This window comes from Esox lucius, chromosome 17 (genome assembly GCF_011004845.1).
Source record: "Esox lucius isolate fEsoLuc1 chromosome 17, fEsoLuc1.pri, whole genome shotgun sequence".
NCBI classification, from domain to species: domain Eukaryota; kingdom Metazoa; phylum Chordata; class Actinopteri; order Esociformes; family Esocidae; genus Esox; species Esox lucius.
The window spans coordinates 21,900,538-21,921,826 of NC_047585.1; the positions used below are offsets into that span (position 1 = coordinate 21,900,538).

The following is a 21,289-nucleotide window of genomic DNA, read 5'->3' on the forward strand; positions in this document are numbered from 1 at the left end:
CGAATGATGCAAGTACATTTTGTTTTCTCTCTTTCAACCCTAGATGGAGCTGTGGGATGAATGGGTGCGTTTGTCTTGTTCGCACAACCCTCAAACCGTCGTCGACGTTGATGAGTTGCCTAGTGACGAAAAAGCTGCTGATGATTTCCTGTGTTTTGAAAGTCGTCTAGTTGCTAATTTAGAATACACTTTTTAAGTTAGAAGAATGGATTTATTATGTGCAACAAATGGGAGATGTGCAGAGGGTTTCTGTTAAGTAGCTAAATTGTACCCTTTGGAGCTGGGGGAAGACGAGTTTGTAATAATTGAACAATTCGAAATCATGAATGACTACATTTTTATTAGAGTTGTTGGAAAGGGGAGTTATGGAGAGGTGAATTTGGTGAAACACAAAACCGACCGTAAACAGGTAAGAATACAACAACGTATGTAGAAATATGTAATTTCCTATAATCGACTCCTATAATCCCCATTTGTCTTTGTACGTATAGTAGCCTACTGGCTATAGTTCCCAAGTTCGCAAGGTAGCCCGCTAAAGTAAGCTAGCTAACTAAACTAAGCTTCAGTACTGTAGTACTAACGTGTTTTATCAACCAACTTAGTAGTGCATATGTGGATCAAAATCAAGTAGATAAAAAGGAAAGAAGTGCATAATTTGTGCGCATTTAGTACAACATAAGTCTGTCTGGACTTGATTATTGCCCAGTAAAATATAACGCGAAATCGAACTCGTTTCTTGTATTTTTCAGTATGTCATAAAGAAGTTAAACTTGAGCACGTCATCGAAACGTGAGCGTCGAGCGGCGGAACAAGAGGCTCAGCTTCTTTCGCAACTACGACACCCAAACATCGTGACATACAGGGAGTCTTGGGAAGAAGACTGTCAGCTCTACATTGTCATGGGCTTCTGTGAGGGAGGCGACCTCTACCATAGACTAAAACAACAGAAGGGAGAACTCCTGCCTGAAAGGCAGGTGGTTGAGTGGTTTGTCCAGATAGCAATGGCTCTCCAGGTACATTTGAAGTGCATCTAATTAAATTATGCCTGAGATTCTCTGTGTAATTGATATGCTGCTGCAGCATCATCTCTTTTGCCAGTTCATTACTTTAGGTTGATGCTGGGGTTTAACGTGACAACATCTGACTTGTTTCTTTGTCGACTTGTAGTATTTACATGAGAAACATATTTTGCACCGGGACCTGAAGACCCAGAATATCTTCTTGACCAAGACTAACATAATCAAAGTGGGAGACCTTGGTATTGCCCGGGTTCTGGAGAATCAGAACGACATGGCCAGCACTCTGATAGGAACTCCGTACTACATGAGCCCAGAGCTGTTCTCCAACAAACCCTACAACCACAAGGTACCGTGTTCTTAGGTCAATGGGTGAGATCATCACTGTTAAAGCAGCAGCACTTCTGTTGAACCAGACACAATCTAAGGAGGTGGATACATTTGTGCATACGTTTGGCCTTTTCATTTCCCAACTTCAACCTTCCTTTTTTTTTTCCAGTCTGATGTGTGGGCACTGGGCTGCTGTGTGTACGAGATGTCTACCCTGAAACATGCTTTCAATGCCAGAGACATGAACTCTCTGGTGTACCGTATTGTAGAGGGAAAGGTAAACAACCTTACATATTTCCCAAATAAGTAGTCATGTTACTGAAGATTAATTGTCTACTACTAGATTCAGTGATCTATTTTTCTGTCATCCAGTTGCCTCAAATGCCAAGTAAGTACGACCCTCAGCTGGGAGAGCTGATAAAGAATATGCTCTGTAAAAGACCAGAGGACAGACCCGACGTCAAACTCATCCTACGTCAGCCATACATCAAACGACAAATCAGCATGTTTTTAGAAGCCACCAAAGAGTAGGTGGCTTCATTTGTTTTGCTGTCTCTTTCTGTGTCAGAATGCGAACGTTTTGGCTGGAGGGCCACAACAGACAACAGAAATTCATCAGAAGGCTGCAAATATTTTTATTTCCTTCTGATAAGTTTATAAACGTAAATTTGCTGGCCAGAAAATGTCTGTTGTTAAAAAAAAAAAAAATGTATGATCAGTTATCGTTTCTAAACACTTTTGATATTGTTTTAAACATTCAAGAGTCAGGGTGCTAACTGATGAGAAAAGAAAACAACGTGTTTTCCACAGAACAAGCAAAAACTCTGTAAAATGGGAGAAAGTGTGCTTATTTCCGTATGTTAATGTCATAATACCTGCATTTCACCCTGATACCTTGCCAAGTGTCATTATACCAAGTGCTTAGCTATCTGTTCATCTTCCCTATGACACCTGATCCCATTTATTTATTAGTTCTGTACATTTGCTAGACAAAATGTGTCTCTGATTCTCCTTTTTACATTACAACATGTTACATTTAACTTCAAACTGTGTACTGCATAGCAAAATAGGAAGTATTAAAAGTTATTTTCAGACAATGTGACAAAGATAGTGGAATGAAAAAGTAATCTTTTTGGCACTGAATTTTATCAGATCTTTAACCAAAACCTAGTATTAGATGAAAGGGAACTTGAGTGAACGAACAATAAAACATTTAGACACTTATTACATTTATTATAGAAAGTTTAATTACACATGATGCCCGTGAAATACCTGTGTGAAAATGTTATCGCTCCACACACATCCTGTAGTTATTGATCAGTTTATCACAGTGTCATGGAAGGATTTTGGCTATCCTCAACACAAAACTGGTTAAACTCAGTGACATTTGTGGGTTTTCTAGCATAGACTATTAATTTCATGTCCTGCAACAACATCTCAATGGGGTGACACTGCCACCATGTTGCTTGACTGTTGGTATGAGCTTCTTAATGTGCAATGCAATGTTTGTTTTTTGCCAGACATAATCAGGCCTATGTTGCGCAAATATTTCTACTTCTGACTCATTTATCCATAGATCATTATCCTAGAACTCTTGAGAATCATCCAGGTGCTTTTTTTTTCTTGCGAACTTTGACACAAGCATTCATGTTCTTAGTGATCTGTGGTTTCTGCCTTCATACTCGACCATGAATACCGTTTTCACCAAGTGTCTTTCTAATAAAGTCATGGAACCTAACCTTGGCTGAGGCTAGAAAGGCCTGTTGATCCCTGGATGTTCTTCAGATTTATTTTTTGGAGCGTTCAGCCTTTCTCGTAGAGATTTTAGCAGGATGTACACTCCAGGGAAGATTCACTACTATACCAAACTTTCTCTATTTGGACAGTATAGTTCTGGCTGTGGTTTGGTGGCTCCAGAGCTTAAGGAATGTCTTTGAAACCTTTCCAGACTAATCTGCATCAACAGCAGTTTTTTAGTTTTTTACTACAACCCACAGAAAGACCTAACCAAATTCAATGTGAAAAAGGATAAATAAATGCACAACATCTAATGGGGGCGCTTTATATTCTCCCTGCCCATCATGTGCAGATTGACACACACAAATCTCAAATCCCTCTCCCTTCTTCCTATAAAAACACACACATTTATCAGAGTCCAGATTGACACACACACAACTCTCTCTTCCTCAAAAGGTTAAGACACCAAATAGAAATGTAAATATAGCTGAGAGTTATATTGATAAACATAGTGCCAAAGCTCTACTTTTAATGCAAAAGTTTTGATGTCTGTTCTGTATATACAGTATATATGGTATAGTATACTGTACTATATTTGATTGAATAATGTTTGTCTATCTAATGTATGTCTATCTCGGTAATACTACTAAACAACTGTTTTTTATTTAGTTAAACCTACCATGGGCTGGATTTAATCTGCTCACAGGCTGGAGTTGCTCCTTGTTTTGTACTTTATTTTCCTTGCATATTTATGATGAGCCAATATTTAGTCAATTTAGTGTGTTGTATTGATCTCATCTTGGATGTCTTTTTGTGGTGTTCACTTTCTAGGAAAACTGCCAAGTCCAGAAAGAAAATGGTTGGTGGCAGTATCAGACCCAATGGTGCTGCTTCTGTGGTTTCGTCTCAGCTAAGACCTGAGCGCCTCCTTAAATGTCCTCCGGCAGACCCAAACACTAGAGGGAAAAGGGTGAGAGTGCTAGAGCTAAACAAAATGTGCTGGAAAACATTTTAATCATTGTAACAAATATATAATAATTATATAAAGAAACCATGAAGTTATAATTATGCTTATGAAGTCCAATTAGTTGTGGTGTATTTGTTCTATTTTTGTTCTCAACCATAGAAGGAAGAGTTCAACTGCCAGCAGCCCAGAGGGCATAATGGAATCACAGACAACACCACACCACATGCACATCGAACACTAAAATCCCCTACACTGGACAATCTGAACCGCACTGAAGCATCCTTGGCTACCATCAGTAACATTGACATTGATATCCAGCCAGAGGAAGAGGGGAGAAAAGCCCATAGAGGGAATTCTCCCCAGACAGGCCATAAGGGCAGACCAGACACACTGTGCTCTAAGAGGCTCATGGAGGAGCGGAGGGGGGGGAAACAGGATCCATCCCACCCTGTGTCTCCCACTTGCAGTTTGGTTTCCGGTGTTATTAGCAGGGGAGAGGAGAGGAGGAACACTGGACCTGAAGTGCAGTGCCTTCAGAATCCCAGAATTAGACTGAGAAACTCTAGAGAGAAAAATTTGACCCTGGACAATAAGGATGATCCAAAGGATCTATTTAAAGATGTGGTCATGGAGAGTCCAGCTTCTGAAGGGAGCATACGTTTGGATGTTTCTGCAGGGGAACTCAAAGAGGAAACATCTGAACAGGCTTTCCAAGTAACTACAGATCACAAAGATGAGACTGCAAATCTTCTGAAAGAGGATCCCACACAGGATCATCCTGCAGACATCAGAGTGAGTGCAATGGCATGATACTGTCATGCGCTGCTAACAGTGCACATTCAGCAGTAAACCATGTGAATGACAGTGATAGTAGTAAGCCTCTATGTTATTCACTTGTCTTTGAAGGAGAGCTTGGAATCCACGGAAAAGCTTCTAGAGCCCCTTCCTCCTGTGATAACACGGGTAAAACTAACTCTTTTTATGTTCTTGTTGTGGTTACTGTTGTGGTTACATTCTTTGTTACTTTTTTCTGTAGGTAACCACACACAATTCATTAAGTCCTTTACAATCAATATATCGCATCCTTTACACTCATGTCACATCTTTCACAGTCAATATACCACATCCTTTAGAGGTATTTGAGACTGCTTGTTTTCAAAACATCAGACTTCAGCAGGTGACTATCCAGGAAAATAATAGGAGCACTGTTTCTGCTTGAATCTGAAAGGTTTATTGATGCAGTTTACCTTCATCATTGCCTTGAGTAGGGAAGAGTGGGCGAAATCTGTGTCTCAACAAGCATCATTTCAATCAAGCTTATTCAAATTGAATTGTACTGTGACCAAGAAACATTATTGAAACAGGAGCATGACTCTGGCAAGACAGGATGTAATGGACATTTATATTATCAAACGTCAGAAACACTGCTCCATTTGGAGCCACGCCTTGCAGTATTTTGATGAGATAAAATCAATAATTGACATAGAATGATGGGCTGAATGATGGTCTTTCCCCCTAAGGCCACCTTTGAATGGCAGTTGTTCCAGGTTTATGTGCATTGTGCGTAATAGCATGAGGACCAGGTTACTAAATTGTGGAAGATGTTTATAGACCAAGTATGATTCAACTTTCATATTCTCAGAAATCTTTAGGATATCAGCATTCACCCGTGTGTGCTTGTTTAACACTTGATTTTGTTAGGCTGTTCAAGATAGAAACTACAGGCCTCTGAGGAGCGTGTGAATCTTCCTTGGGACGCTGCCCATACTGGTTGATAAGGAATTCTCTACTCACTGTCCAACCTTCTGAAATGCTCTTGATATATGCAGACAGTTATATGAATTAGAAATGTTCCAAATAGATTTTATGTTCCAGAGTGAAATTTATGGTGTAATTGTCTGTCGATGTGTCCTGGTTAAAAAATGATGAACTCCCACAATCGAGCACCTAATTCAACTTTTCTGTTTAAGAAGGGTAAATCTCTGTGTCTCGCTGGTTATGTTTCATCTGTGTTTGTAGGAACCTTGGCACATTCAGCCCCTGTCTCCAGTCGTGGAGCAGGATACGCCTCCTCCGTGTACACCCTCCTTGTCTGAGCCCTTGGTCTCCTGTCAACACAGGCACAAGGACAGAGGGCGGATACAGGGTGATGAAGACAAGGTGAGGACAGTGACTGGGATGACTGTCATGGCTTTGTCCTCTAAAACTGCACTCTGGAACATAAAAAACGCTTCAAGCCACTCTTGTTTATCCCCAGTTTACAGAGGCAGCTCCTAGACCTCTACCCCCACCTCCTGATGATGGTCTGGGAGTAGAAATGAAGCCGAGGAGCACGACAAACACAGAGAATAACAGGGCAGCAATGAGAACCATTAGCACCACCAAGGACAAAAACAATGTACTGCCACAGGTGACATCAGTGCACTAAACCCTAACACAGAGTTGAGGCCATTAATGTACCATAGTAGTGCTAATGTAAATTCTCACTTATTTCCATTCAAAACTCTGAAACTAAAAATGATTTTATGGGGACATTGGTTTTATGTTGACAAATATTTGTTAGACAAATCAAAATGGAATGATGTTGCTTGCATGTGTAATCAAACCCTACATATTAATATTTGGTAGATTTGTGAAGTGTCAGGGTGAATTTGGCCCATTCTTGTCAGATTTGCTTGGGCAATGCTTGTGGACCTCAGTTTTTAAATTGGATAGATCGACAGATTCTCAATAGGATTGAGATCAGTACTTGGACTTGAGCTACTGTTCTAGACAGATTTGCAGTTGTGCTATATTCTGTCTATTTCTTAGTAATGGACTTTACTGTGCTCCAGAAGATGTCTTTGAAATGTTCGTATGTCCTGCTCCTAATTGGTGCTTTTGAACAACCTTATTCCAGATTCGCATTTAATGTTCCTTCGTCGTCATGATGTAGTGTATGTTACAAACGGTACTAACCAACTCTGGGACGTCCCAGAAATACTGTTTTTGTGTACATCAGTGTCTAAAAAAAGCCAGGGGTAAATACTTTTTTTGTTTGTATTACTTGAACTTCTAAAAAAGGCTCTTCTGTCCTCATTTTCCTTTCAAACATTGACCAATGCTTCTTTAAAAGTGTGGATTTTATCCAGAAAATGTAGTTTAATGGTTCACAGATGAGGGTCAATGGTAAAGAAATTGCGTCCTTGTTACTAAAATCTACATGGATAAAAGAAACTGGAGCACAGGGGTTGAATAGGCCTGCCTATGGAAGCAACAGTTGCACCATATAATAATTATTGTATAGTGTCAGTGTTTTATCCTGTGGAATAAAATGTCAATGTGCCATTTGTAATTCAGTAAAATGACAGAATTAGTCAGGAGTCTGAATACTTTTGCAAGGCACTGTATGTTTTTAACCAATGCTTATTAGTATTTTTAGATTTAGAATTTTTATTCCACTTTGACATTACAAAATGTTTATTAGGGATTGCTGATATAAAAAAAAAGTCACAATCATATTTCTTGCACTGTGTAACACCACATCTGATTATTATTCCCAGCATTGCTACATTGATGTTGATATATTTACGTTAATGATACTGCTTGCAGGAGCGCCCTCTCTCAGCCAGGGAAAGGAGAAGACTGAGGCAGTCCCAGGAGAACCCCCACCAACCAGGTTAAATCTTCTGTCCTGTGTTACCAATGTCATATGCCAATAGGACCAGAAGGAATTGGCAAGGTTTTTTTTGTTTGATTATACAATGTAGCTCTGCTTTGTATTGCTTATTGATGATGTTATTATTTCCTACAGTTCTCAATGCAGTAAGGTCATCGCATGATGCTGCCTCTTTACATAATAAGCCACAAGACTTCCAGAATCCAGCTGTTACTCGCTCTGTATCTGACATGAGCAAGGAAACTGACAAGGTAACCATAGGTTGTTCCCCATTGAATAACTGTAGCTTTCAGTGATGTAACTTACTGTTTCAGTATATTGACAGTTGTGTTCTGTAACAGGACAGGTTGCTAAACAGACCGTCAGACGAGGATGAATGCTGCTCCTCCACCAGTTCAACAGACCGCTCAGAGGGGGACTGCAAAGAGGGGTAAAACCAACTTGGTCTGGCTCTCTGGGAGCAGTGTCACCCAACACTCATATAACCACTTGAACCCCCTTGAAGTGTTTCTGTGAGATTATATCCTTATTTTACTTACCCAGGGTCAGATGAACTAGTGAATATCAGTTCCATGTCTCTATGCAGAGTTGGGAGATAACTGATGTTTGTATATTGCTTGCAAGATTGAATATTCAACCTCTTGAACTTTTTCTCCCATTTTGTTGCCTTAAAGATTGATTGAAATGGATGTCTCCTGAGAATTTTCTGTACTGTCACTTAAAATAGAACTGAAACATAAAACACTAAGGCTTGATTAGCTAGTTATTCACCACCCTGAGTCAATACATTTCAGAAACACTTTTGGCAGTGATTCTTGTAATACATTTCAACAATATGTATTTTATTTTTTTATATATTACAGAAACAGTGAATCCCATGATATGCAGGATCTGGTTCAGATGATGACCCAGACATTGCGAATGGATGGCAGGGATTCTGTTTGTGAGCTAGATGGTGTTAGATCTGTCTCTACTCCACTGGCAGAGTTCAAGCGCAGTAGGAAGTACAGGGACACACTGGTGCTGCATGGGAAAGCAAGAGAGGAGCCAGAGGAGTTCCAGTTCAATGAATTGCCCACAGGTCAGTCCCTGCCACCCTGAGCTCGCAAAGTAGAGCTGGTGTCTACATACTTGCATATGTTTCAATGCAATATTGCTCTGGTGACAGGCTTATCACTCACCATTTATGTATCACTGAAATATGTACATTAAATGGGTCTGTGAAACGTCATTCTTTGTATTCAACTTCTAAGGCACCACATCTGGACCGGCGAAGATCCGCAGAGCCATTGAGCTCCTGAGATCAGATGTGGTGAAGGGACTGGGATTGAAGCTGTTGCACCGGGTCCTGGAGATAATGGAAAAGGAGGATGACGAAGACAGACGAGAGGTAAAGATTCAAAATGCCATCCATGTTGCAGAATGCATCCAGGAAGACATGGCTGTTATCTTTTTTTTTCCTCTCCACAGCTGTGTCTTCGTAAGCAGATGGGAGAGGACAAGTACCAGTCATACGCATTAATGGTGCGGCAGTTAAAGTTTTTTGAGGACGTTTCTTTCAAAGGTTAGGATCAGCTAATGCATTGGTTATCAACTGTTGTTTCATGAACCAAATTTGGAAGGTTTTGAATGGCTTGCAGGTGTGAGTAAAAATCCTCCCATATACATTAGCGGACACTCAGTGACATACAGTAGACATTTACATTTAAATGTAATTTATTTTTGTATTTATATACAGCTCTGGAAAATGTTAAGAGACCACTGCAAAAAAGTCAAAAAGGAAAAACTTTCCTTTTCAACTTTTTTGTAAAGAAAAGAAAAAGGTGCAGTGGTCTCTTAATTTTTTCCAGAGCTGTATAAGCTGTGGTATAAAACAGTTTAACATGAGCTGTATCCAGAGAGGTCCACATTGTGCTGTAGCTAAGATGAGCCATCACCTGTGGTATATTGGCCATTGGCTGAAACCCATTTTGTATTAGCAGGGCTGTTTAGCAGAGTTTTTGACAATGAAAAAGGTAGAAATTATCCATTTAATTGCAACATTTACTGTCAATGTAGTATGAACACATGTATTCCCTGATTGAATTTAGGCAAAAATGTTGAGAAGCAAATTTTTGGTCACAGCTGAGAACCTGGTTCATTTTAGGTCCCATGGCAAAACCAGTTGAGAACCATTGAGCTCATCAATTTCACAAACTAAAGGTGATACTGGGGTGAATTGACAATCCTAGGGAATTTTTTTACTTTACTACAAGTGTATATATATATATATATATATATATATATATATATATAAATTCAGGAAAAAAAAAAACTTTGTACTTAATAACAATTATGCAAGAATGGGTCTTCTGTTACTGCTTTTCTATTGTGGCGATTGGATTATTGTAATAAAATGCTAGCCGGAAATTATTTTCTAATATTCATAACAAGAATTGTACCTAAAGTATAAACATGTAATTGGAAGTCCTTCATTTCCTGATATGTATATCATTAAATTCCTGGATGGAAAAGTACTGTATTGTAGACATTTCCATTCTAATAAAAGACTTATCCTCTTGTCATGATGTTATACCTCAAATCAACATTGTAATTCGTTTGGATGACAATATCAATATAAAGGAAATATCCACAGTGGCATAAATGTTTATTAGACATTTATACAATCCACCACTGATGTAATACACTGTAACAAAGGTATCTATTAAACTTATTTTCTTAATTCCTGCAAACAATGACTTTTTGGACTGACAACATAATATCTTCAGCAATCTGGTACCGTCATTCTCTACTTGTGCTTCTTCTTCTTGAGATTCTCCTGGGGCTTTTGCTGGGTTTCTCCTGTAGTCTCTGGTAGGGCTGGCTGCCAGGAGAGAGGGTTTTGTCTGTACATGGGCCAAGGAGGCAGGGTCAGCTTTGAGAGAAGGTGGTGGGAAGGGGGAGATGAGTTAGTTGAGAAGTAAAATGTTGCAGAATGGAGTGTAATATCTGGGTGTACAACAATTTGCTGCTTGACACAGCTGAAACAGTCAACTCACCAAACAAGATACTGCAAAACCAGCTAACACTATATACACAGTCCACCCAAACTGTTCAATGATAAGACCGTAAGCGAATCCAATGACCTGGAAGGTAATGCAAAGTGTTAGCTTATAAGCTTAACAGAAAACAATTAGGATATTAATAAAAAAAATAATAAGAATAAGAATTAGAAAGACATTACAAAACTCTTAAGACCCAGGCTAACTATAGCAGTCATCTTAAGAAAACTCTGGTAAATGGGTTAACAAAAGCCTCAATGCAGACTGACTGGATTTTTAAACAGTCACTATATACTAAATAAATCCCTGTTTATAAAGAAAGTATTCAGACCCCTTCACATTCTCCACTTTGTTGCAGACATAACTATTGTTTTCATTTTTTTTCCTTCAGCATCCAGAAGATGTCTCTAGGACCTCATTGGTGTCAACCTGAGGAACATTTAATTAATTGATCATGATTTAGAAAGGCACACGCCATTCAATACAAATTCCCACACTTCACAGTCTGCATGTTAGACAGAAACCAAGCCATAATGTCCAAGTATCTTTCCTTAGACCTCTGAAATAGAATTGTCAAGACAGGTCTGGGGAAGGTTATAGAAATTGGTGAAGCACTAAAGGTTCCCAGGAGCACAGGATCACGCCTTTATAAGTGTAGCTAGAAGGAAGCTACTCCTGCATAAAAGGCATATGACATGCTGCCTTAATGACAGAGCATTCAGGAAAAGCTCTTCAAACTATTAGGCCTGAATGGCAAGTGCTACATCTGGCCAAAACATGGCCTGGCTAATACCATCCCAAAGTGAAACATTGTTGTGGGAGCATCATGTTAGGCAGATACTTCTCAGTGGCAGGGACTGGGACAGTGATCACTCTTCCCTGAATCCTGACCAGAGCAAAATAAAGAGAGATCATTGAAGAACCTAATCCAATGCAAAAGACCTCAGACTGGGGTGAAGGTTCATCTTTCAGCATGTCAACAACCCAAAGACAACACTGGAATGGCTTTGAGACAAGTCTGCAAATGTCTTTGTGTGGTCCATCCAAAGCCAGACTTGAACATCTGTAGACAATTGAAGATTGAAGTTCACAGATACATCCCATTCAATCTGACAGCTTGAGGAGATCTACAAGGAAGAATTGGAGAAACAGCCAAAATCCAGGTGTGCAAAAGTGGGAGTCACACCCAAAAGGACTTGAAGCTAGAAAACCAATTTGAAGATATTTCAGTACCTATACCGATTGGCTGACAGGATGGTCTAGGGTCCAATCCTTACCCAGCTGTCAAGTCTTTTTTAACAGTAATTTGCCTTTTCAAATCAGCACATGATCTAGTTGGCCAAAAGTACCATCAAAGCCAAACAAGCAGCCATTTATTTTAAATGAAAAGATTAGTAATATAGTTCCCGCGAAATTGTTCGTAAGTAAGTCTAACAGGTTACTTACCGCTGAGACTAGAATGATTCCTTGGAAGATCTGCTCCGCCAGCTTCTGGCCTTTATAATCCTACAACATCACAATTCGATGTTATTCACCATTTGGAAAGTTGATTATCATGTTTTAAGCATAGACTACAGTAGTGATACGGCCCTCAGAACCTGAGCGGTTGAGGGCAAGACTAATACATTTGTCCCCTGCTTTGCAATCAGTACCGTAGCGTGAAAATACTTCGGGCACGTAAAATATGGAGTTTCACAAAGCAACGACTGTATGTACCGACTTATCACTGGAAATTTTCTACATATTAATGTACAAGCAACCAATATTTTATGTCTTTTTAAATCTGATCGGAACTGGCAAGGGCTCAAGGTACTTGAACAAAACGTCGACATGGGTTCGTAGACATCCCATAATGGTCTTTCTACTAGTTATTATCCAAGCAATGATCATTGGCTTTATCCCACCAATATGACATTAATTTGTGGTTGGGATTAATAGCTATCTAACTAAGGAACACAGCTACATTTACTGTAAAGTATTGTTACTAATTTTGCAGTACAAGCAGTAGTAGCTAGCCTGTGTTAAAAGTGTAACATCCGCTATTGCTTGGCGCAATTTGCAACATAAATCGAGTTTATAAATAATTAAAACTCTTACCATGTGTGTAGGAATTGAGTTGAAAATAGACAACATATTTGTACGACAGTTAGGAAGATAACTAATCATATGAAATAAATGGTTTCAAACGTCCGAGCAAGCTTCCGGTTTTAAAAAGCATACCAAAGATGAGCCAGAGATCATCTAAGGGAGATTGGAAACTTCACCCCATGGAGCGTGCCCTTCGAGGAATTAAACTGATTCAATTTGCCGTTAGTTTGACTCCATCATTGGCACGAATTATGTGAACAATATGTCAAAGAATATACATCTCATATCTGGAATACGTACTTGAAACTATCGTACCGTTATTTAACTCTAAAATTACGTACTTGGAAAATGGAAATGAAAAAAACGTTATTCGCTTAAAAATCACGTGACGCAGCATGTCAACGCGAATGGTCTACCATCTTTAGGCCAATGGAATGTATATCTCTTTTTTAAAATAGCTCTGAATGAACATACGTAGCATTTTGTAGGACCCGAGACTGGTCATGATGATGCATTAAAGCGCATGACATATGTTCGAGTTTTGTGCGGCCCTACACCACACAGTGTTTCTCGCATTTTTATCTAACAATCCCACCCCTTTGCATCTGAATTTCAATGTATGCACTATAGACCGCGATTTGAATACAGGCACATACTTAGGCAACTAACATAGAGAAGGTAAGAGGACTCAAGCCGAAGGTTAGAGCCCTCATTCCTGTAAATGCACCAGTTTGGGGCGTGTATATTCAAATAATTCCAACTCGGTCACCAGGAAGGATCAGCCAGTTTAGTTGGAAGTCCCAGGAAGAAAGAAGAAGAGATTGTTAGGGAAGATATTAAACCGATTTGTGACTTAACATTCATTGGTTACATAGTCTGTACACTAGTCATTCCTCAAAGAATGCACTGCTTCAAAGTGTGAATTTGAGTTAATTGGGCACTAAGAAAAACAACAACGTTAGCATGAATTATGTTAACATATGTTAATATTACAAATATTTTCCTAAATTGCAGGTAACAAACATGTTCTCTTTAATTTCATATAACTTTGACATAATGACAAAGCTATATGAGGATTGAAGCAATTTAATAGCACATCAAAAACAACATGCTAGTCGCCGTTAAGTGTTTGCAGAGGAGACCGTTATTGTCTTTAGATATGTAACAATTGCTGCGCTTGCTAACAGTGATTTGTTGCTCAATAAAATACTAAAATGATTCCAATGTCTGTTTTTGAATTGATTGAGACTGTTACTTACAATCTGTGTTTGTATGCACATTTTGCTTTTTGCACTTTTTTATTTGCACCTATTCCACAAGGCCTATTAACTTCATGAGATGACTACTCAACCCCAAAGCTGTTAAGATGCTAAAAGTATTTTCATTGTGATTGGGTGAAATGTAATTTGCCAGCAGGGCAGAGCAGAAGCTTTATAGCTTTATGACGCTCCATTCATCTCCCTCCTGGATTCTCACCTACTTGAAAAAAAAATATCTGGATGAGGTTGAATGTCCAGAAAGTCACCCTGACTTGACTACATAAATATGGCAATTCTATGCTTTAAATCTCGATGTCCATGCTAAAACAGACATGAGATACTAGTGGCTTCTAACCCTCTCTATGTGGGCGACAAGACTTGTTGATGTTGAGTTGGCAATTTGGCTTTTTGATGTGAATTTCTTTTGTGTCTGTGAGTAGGAAACATGCCTGTTTTTTTTGCAATGCTTAATGTTATTGAAAAAATGTCCACGTTTCTGCGGCCCATTGCAGGACATTGTTTTAAACCTAACCCGATTCATCGTAGTCCATTTGTGCATGTGCTCTTATTTGTGAGACGGTGGTCAATCCGCTGATAAGTTGCTATACTTCGTTTTCTGTATGGGTAAATATTACACATTTTGCTTCATTGGTTTGTTTTCTGTGCAGTATAACAAGGAGAGCAGCAGATGACGACGCCATGTCATTACGAAGAGGTAGTGTTTTATTCACTTTGTTACATGAGTTTGTAACAATTTTGATCAAGGTCTTCAAAAAGACCGATGTTTATGTCCCGGTTAAAGCGCCACCTTATTGTAGATATTCATTTTCTTTCGTGTTTGCAACGTGTAGGCCTACCTATTTTTGCTAAAATTAAAATAGTGGGTGAATTAAACATCTCACTAGAAATAGTGGGGGTATAATAACTGATTTAAATCAAAATTATGATGGTGAAGTCCTTCACCCGGTTTTACCAAAAAGTAATTAAATTCAGCACAGATCCCGCTACTCAAAGGTGTTCGTGGCTATAAGGGATATACTTCATGTTATAGTGTCATCCCGCGCCAGCGAGTCTTATCGATCTGGGACGTGGGAGAGTGATATTTTTTTTATAGAATGAATTGTTCGTTTTCCCTTACAAAATGTAGAAGTTAACGTCGTTGTTGTACATTTTCTGTGAATAATACAGTCATGAACAGCACTGTAGCAGTCACTAACGTTTGTTCCCTCACAGTAATGTGGGCGGCAGTGCTGCAGCAAGCCAGTGCTAAAGACCGTAGCTGTGGAGTGGATTATCTGAATGACATCCCGATGGTTACCAGCAATAATGTTGCATATGTAATTTCTCCTATAGGCTGATATCCGATTCAAAATAAATCGTCAAAAGAAAAAAGTTGTCCACGTTAACGCACTTTTGGATAGCAACTTGATTTAACACCGGTGCTATGGTCGTTTAGACCAGCATGTCTTTATGCATCCTAGCAGCGGCATTTACGTTAGCTAATTTGCGTGTCACTTTAACGTGGGCGTGGTTTGGCACTTACAACTCCGGCAAGAATGTTCACCTCGTAACAAATGTGTTAGACATTGTACAAACATTGTCAAAGCTGAAGATATGCAAGAAACGTATACGGACCACGCTGGTATTGGTGCTGTAGAATTGGCCAACACTGTTTACCGCCTGAAATGAATGGGTTGGTCCTAAAAAATGGTTGTCTTGCCTCGTAACGATCTAGTAACTGATTTGTGGTGGCGTGGGCGCCTGATAGCTCAGTCAAGGTAACATTTGAAACATGTATTCCCTCGTGTAAGGATTACAGTCTAGATTTCCTGTGAATAAGATTTTGGACAGCATCAGAGATCACATTTTTACATCAACTGTCCGAAGTCCGCTGGGAGTTGCTTTGAAGAGGATGGGCTTTAATTTACAAATTTGGTGTCAAGTAATTTGGGATAAATAAATATAATATGCAGTTTCACAGACATGTCCAGACATTGTATTCTCTTTATTCTAACCCAAGTAAAATGACTTGGACCACACTGGCACAATTTTGTGAAAAGCTGGGTGATTATAGCGTCTTATAAAATCAGGCATTTAAAATGTCACACTGATGTTCGGGATAACATTGTAACAATTGCTTTGTTTTTAGTACTATGGCAATTGAAGGGATCACTGTTGTTTGGAAGGGGATGTACTGTTCAGGTGTTATCATCCTTTCTTTCTGCTCTTTATTTTTTAGTAAATGTGGTCATCCTTGTCCTGCTGGCATTAGCCTTCCTGATCATTGTGCAACGGAATCTCCTGAATCTCAATGATTTCCTTAGAAGAGAAAACCAAGGTAAATGTTCCCCATTGTTCTTTTAGAGGGGTAATCCTTTCATATGGTTTACTACAAATTATATTTAGGGTGCTGATGCATTATGTTTTGTGTACTTGGACTGCATTGCATTCTGTATTGGTTGTTTTAAATGCTGTGACTGCATTACAAATCAGCCTGATCAAACGTGAAACTGGAGTGAATGTGACTGTTCTTCTAGATGCAGTCCCAGGTATGATTCTACCCTTTGAGTCTGAACTCTCATCTAAAATCAGACCAGACCCCGTGAGGAGTGGGGAGGAGATCCCTGTGCTCATCACAGCTGCAGAAGAGAGACTGGGAGCTGTAATCGCTGCCATTAACAGTGTTTACCAGAACAGTAAAGCCAACATTGTGTTTCACATTGTGACTATGAACGACACAGTGGATCACCTCAAGTGAGATTAAAATGCGAACCACATGGTTAATATATAGCACAACACCAGGGGCTTGCTCATTTGAGGCTGAATGTTAGATGTTTACTGCCTATTTCTGTCCACAGGGTGTGGATGAGTGAGCCTCAGCTTAACAGTGTTAAGCACAATATCATCATATTTGATCCCCATCTACTCAGTGGGAAGATTACTAAAGATCCACAGAAGCTTGAGTCTGTGAAACCGGTGAGACCTGACCACATATTATCAGTGTATGAGATGTAAACACTTCATACGTACATACTAATATGACTTGTTTGTTTCAGTTGACCTTTGCCAGATTTTATATGCCGATATTCATACCAGATGCAGAGAAGGCAATTTATTTGGATGATGATATCATTGTGCAAGGTTAGTCTTTATTAAACATAATCGTGTTTGGCACAGTAAAATGTACAGTATATATGTCATTAGAGAACAAATAATAAATACCAAATGTATATGTTTTAGGGGACATCCAGGACCTTTTTGAAACAAGCCTAAAGTCAGGTCATGCAGCAGCCTTTTCAGATGACTGTGATTCTGCATCTTCTAAGGGCATTGTTCGAGGGGCTGGGAACCAGGTACATAATGGTGGCAGTAGATCCTGCAAAGACCTGAGATTGCTTGACCAATCTTGTCAACTCTGATAAAGATCTGTTGCAAAAAAAAATTATTTGTCAGAAATTGTTAAAACCTGATTGTGATTAAGATTGACATAGCGCTTTCATATAATGGTAGAAGGACTGTGAAGCAGTCTCTCTTTTGACTGTAAACTTCAGGTGTTTGTACACTGCTAATTGAGGCGGTCCATGCAGCCCATTAAGGTTGCACAGGTAGTCCAGCTCCTCCAGGATGGAACATCCATTTGTGCAAGGTTTGCTGTGCCTCCCAGTACAGTCTCAGGAGCATGGAGGAGATACCAGGAGACATGTTGTTACACGAGGAGAGGGCTATGGAAGGGGATCAACCCAGCAGCAGGATTGGTATCTGCTCCTTTGTGTGAATCCGCTCCAAAATGACCTCCAGTGGGCTACTGGTGTGCATGTTTCTGACCAAAACTGTCAGGATCAGACTATGAGGGTGGCATGAGTGCCCAACGTCCAATAGTGGGAGCTGTGCTCACAGCCCAACACCATGCAGGTCGATTGACATTCGGCATTCACAGAGAACACTAGAATTAGCAGGTCCGCCACTAGCACCCCGTTCTCTACACAGATGAGAGCAGGTTCACACTGAGCACGTGTGACAGACATTAATGAGTCTGGAGACACCGTGGTGAACATTATGCTGCCTGCAACATCATCCAGCATGACTGGTTTGACGGTGGGTCAGTGTTGGTCTGGGGTGGCATATCCTTGGAGGGGTTCCTCCTGGTGCAGGACAATGCCCGGCCTCATGTGGCCAGAGTGTGTAGGCAGCTCCCTCATTGACTGGCCCCCATGTTCCCCAGACCTGAATCCAATTGAGAACCTCTGGGATGTTATGTATCAGTGTATTCAACACTGCCAAGTAGTACTACAGACTGTCCAGGAGCTCACAGATGCCCCAATCCAGGTCTGGGAGGAGATCCCCCAGGACACCATCCACCGTCTCATCAGGAGCATGCCCAGATGTTGTCAGGAGTGCATACAGGCACGTGGGGTCCATACTCACTATAGAGTCACATTTTGAGTTTGGTGATGAAATTCATGGTGATTCAAATTCATTCAAGTTTGAACAGCCTGTGATTTCAATTGTTTACTTTGGTTTTCGGTGTGAGTTTGAATCCAGCCCTCAATCGGTTGGTGATTTTGGTTTCCATTGACCGTTGTTACGTAATTTTGTTCTCAACGAATTACACAATGTACAGTAAAGATTTTGAACTTTAATATATTTTATTAATTGAAACCTGATGTGATTTTGTTTCTGAGCAGTGTATTCGAAATCAAAACAATTGCTATGATGTTAAAGGCTAAAGTGGATTTTCAGCTTTTATTTCTGGCACCAAATCTATTGGAATATTTGGCTCGACAGGTATTCCTGGTTTGTTGTGTTCTATAATTATTTGTGAAGGCAAGAGAGCTGTCTAATTTAGATTTTAGGTTTTGCATATGCCTTTAGTGTCTGTTATTAGTGTCTGTCAACATCAAGCCTAAAAAGGTGTCAGAAATATAGCATTTTAGTCCAACTGAATTTATGCAGTACAGGCTTGGCAGAACATCATCAGAGAGAACACTTAGCGTCTTGTCGGTTCAGAGGAACACTTTTTTTGTTATTTAATGCAAAGGATATGCTACAAAATACAAAAGTGTGAAATTTGAACATTATATTTCTATCCTAAAGCATTGTGCCCTAAAATTTGTAAAACATGTTGTTTCAGAAGTCCCAATATCTACATACATATCTGAGAATAAAGAGTTATACCACAGTAATTGTTTTTGTTTTTAAATTTAAAGTTTTGAAGTATAGTGCTAAATGAAAAAAAATTCTTATGTAAAAATTGTAATCTCAAATATGTTTTCCTTTAGAACAACTACCTTGGTTTCCTGGACTTTAAAAAAGAAGCCATCAAGAAGCTGGGCATGAGGGCCAACATGTGTTCTTTTAACCCCGGAGTTATTGTTGCCAACCTGACAGAGTGGAAGCATCAGAACATCACTAGCCAATTGGAACACTGGATGGAGCTCAATGTACAGTAAGTGACCAGGATGTCCAGCCACAGAAATAAACTATCATAATATAGGTCAGAGGTGACAAACCAATTCCACAGAGGGCCTAGTGTATGCTGTTTTTTCCTTTAAATTGGTTCCCAGTTCAGACCTAACAACCAGGTGAAGGTAGAACCTAACCAATTAGTGACCCTAATTTAACTACAAAGTGAGAGCAAAGACCTGCACTCGGCCCTCCGTTGAACCACTTCAACACAGATTGTAGAGTATTTTAGAACATACAGCTAAGAATGTTTTCACTTGCTTTTATTTTATTACCTTGTCAGGGATGACATCTACAGTAAGACCTTGGCAGAGGGGATCACCACACCTCCCCTGCTCATTGTCTTCTACAAACAACACTCCAGCATTGACCCTTTGTGGCACATCCGACACCTAGGTAAGACCTGTACCAGTTTAGCAGTCCATCTCCATGTTTCTTCTTATGTGCTGTAGCCATGGCAGTTAGTAACGTCATCTTGTATGGGACCTAGGATAGTTAAAAAGAGGACTTTTGTTTGTGCCGTCATGGCCCTTTTGGACTGGCAACCTAATTTGTAAGAATTTGGGTTGCTCTCTACAATAGCTAATAGTTGTTCTTTCATTGAAACACATTATTCCTCTATTTTTAGGGGTTTCTGGTGCTGGAAATCGCTACTCTGCCCAGTTTGTGAAAGCTGCCAAACTCCTCCATTGGAACGGTCATTACAAACCATGGTCCGGGACCTCTTCATTCACTGAAGTCTGGGACAAGTGGTATATTCAGGACCCCATGGGCAAATTCCACCCAGTTCGGAGACATTCAGGGGACAAGTAGACTAAAGCAGGGAAGCAACATGACAATGGCTAGTCCCTCCTCTCTCCAAGAGTGACTTCTCAGGAACCCTAACATAATGCAAGACCATTCCAAACAGTTTTACTGTTATAGTTTGTAGCTTCGTTGTAAATCTCAGGCAGATGGACATCTTCCATAAGTTACAGGACACTACAGAAAGATACATTATACATAGGATAGAAGTGGCTTCTTTTATATTTTCACATTAATGCAGATACACCATGGTTTTGCTTGGTTTCAGATCATAACGCAAAACACAGTCACACCTGATACTATACCATTGTTTTCAGAAAGTGTGACAATTTGCCACAATAACCAACCATTCTAATTCCAAATGTTCTTTCCCTAACCAGAGATAGGCAACTGGAGAGCTACAGAGTGTGTAAGATTTGAGTAGAACAGACCTGGAATACCAGGCGTGTAGAATTAATTCATACAGTTTTAAGCAATGACACTGTGGGTGTGATCGAGGCCGTTTCAGGAACTTAACCCTGGGTTTGAGGATGGACATAAGATTTGCCAAAGAAATCGGAACATGTCCAAGTTTAGACATTTTACACTGCATGCTCAACTTCAGAGCTTCCCACAATATGCTAGTATAACAAGGATCGGTTTGTTACTTCCAGCTGTCGCACTTTAACTCATTTTGTATATCAGGATATTTACCATACAACACTCCACTTTAGAAAAGCTTGTAGTCCACCATTGTTTCTCAACTGCATTTTGCTTTTGTCATACCCTTAACAAGGGATGGATGTAATGGTTCACACTAACTAGTTCATACATTTTAATTTGTACAGAATTAAATAATTATAAAGTATACCACATGCCTTTTAACATTTTATGGTGTTTTGCAAATAATTCCCAAAGCTTTGTATGAAAGAACAGTTGTAAATATT

General features: G+C 39.6%; 3 protein-coding genes across 5 annotated transcripts; 2 read left to right on the plus strand and 1 right to left on the minus strand.

Moving 5' to 3' along the window:
• The first annotated feature begins 65 nt into the window (after window positions 1-65).
• nek4 (NIMA-related kinase 4) lies at window positions 66-9,473 on the plus strand. Of its 2 annotated transcripts, none has more exons than XM_010901094.5 (16): window positions 66-409; window positions 750-1,013; window positions 1,168-1,365; window positions 1,516-1,623; window positions 1,719-1,873; window positions 3,915-4,053; window positions 4,210-4,842; window positions 4,957-5,013; window positions 6,070-6,210; window positions 6,308-6,460; window positions 7,642-7,708; window positions 7,844-7,959; window positions 8,050-8,138; window positions 8,572-8,789; window positions 8,962-9,098; window positions 9,179-9,473. In XM_010901094.5, exons 1-16 carry the CDS (start codon window positions 323-325, stop codon window positions 9,275-9,277), a joined length of 2,661 nt encoding a protein of 886 aa, XP_010899396.2. In that variant the 5' UTR covers window positions 66-322; the 3' UTR covers window positions 9,278-9,473. The 2 variants fall into 2 exon arrangements, with proteins under 2 accessions (XP_010899396.2, XP_010899397.2); XM_010901095.5 differs by having other exon boundaries at window positions 6,308-6,448.
• An 863-nt stretch (window positions 9,474-10,336) lies between these two features.
• Window positions 10,337-12,981, minus strand: spcs1 (signal peptidase complex subunit 1). The gene is made up of 4 exons (XM_010901093.4): window positions 12,847-12,981; window positions 12,196-12,255; window positions 10,747-10,833; window positions 10,337-10,622 (listed from the first exon to the last, which is right to left on the minus strand). Exons 1-4 carry the CDS (start codon window positions 12,913-12,915, stop codon window positions 10,497-10,499), a joined length of 342 nt encoding a protein of 113 aa, XP_010899395.1. The 5' UTR covers window positions 12,916-12,981; the 3' UTR covers window positions 10,337-10,496.
• A 1,361-nt stretch (window positions 12,982-14,342) lies between these two features.
• glt8d1 (glycosyltransferase 8 domain containing 1) lies at window positions 14,343-21,212 on the plus strand. Of its 2 annotated transcripts, XM_010901091.5 has the most exons (10): window positions 14,343-14,528; window positions 14,765-14,811; window positions 16,336-16,434; window positions 16,634-16,850; window positions 16,955-17,072; window positions 17,153-17,237; window positions 17,337-17,449; window positions 19,376-19,542; window positions 19,843-19,955; window positions 20,188-21,212. In XM_010901091.5, exons 2-10 carry the CDS (start codon window positions 14,796-14,798, stop codon window positions 20,370-20,372), a joined length of 1,113 nt encoding a protein of 370 aa, XP_010899393.2. In that variant the 5' UTR covers window positions 14,343-14,528; window positions 14,765-14,795; the 3' UTR covers window positions 20,373-21,212. The 2 variants fall into 2 exon arrangements, with proteins under 2 accessions (XP_010899393.2, XP_010899394.1); XM_010901092.5 differs by lacking the exons at window positions 14,343-14,528; window positions 14,765-14,811 and adding an exon at window positions 15,155-15,874.
• Window positions 21,213-21,289: the final 77 nt, after the last annotated feature.

Excerpts from the sequence above, each read along its gene's own strand:
- glt8d1 (XM_010901091.5), top strand. Across the intron at positions 17,073-17,152 it reads AGCTTGAGTCTGTGAAACCG|TTGACCTTTGCCAGATTTTA; the intron begins GTGAGACCTGAC and ends TGTTTGTTTCAG. Across the intron at positions 17,238-17,336 it reads TGATGATATCATTGTGCAAG|GGGACATCCAGGACCTTTTT; the intron begins GTTAGTCTTTAT and ends TATATGTTTTAG.
- nek4 (XM_010901094.5), top strand. The coding sequence starts at position 323 with ATGAATGACTACATTTTTATTAGAGTTGTTGGAAAGGGGAGTTATGGA. Across the intron at positions 1,366-1,515 it reads ACAAACCCTACAACCACAAG|TCTGATGTGTGGGCACTGGG; the intron begins GTACCGTGTTCT and ends TTTTTTTTCCAG. Across the intron at positions 7,960-8,049 it reads TGAGCAAGGAAACTGACAAG|GACAGGTTGCTAAACAGACC; the intron begins GTAACCATAGGT and ends GTTCTGTAACAG.
- spcs1 (XM_010901093.4), bottom strand. The coding sequence starts at position 12,915 with ATGATTAGTTATCTTCCTAACTGTCGTACAAATATGTTGTCTATTTTC. Across the intron at positions 12,256-12,846 it reads ACTCAATTCCTACACACATG|GATTATAAAGGCCAGAAGCT; the intron begins GTAAGAGTTTTA and ends GTGATGTTGTAG. Across the intron at positions 10,834-12,195 it reads GAATCATTCTAGTCTCAGCG|GTCATTGGATTCGCTTACGG; the intron begins GTAAGTAACCTG and ends ATTACCTTCCAG.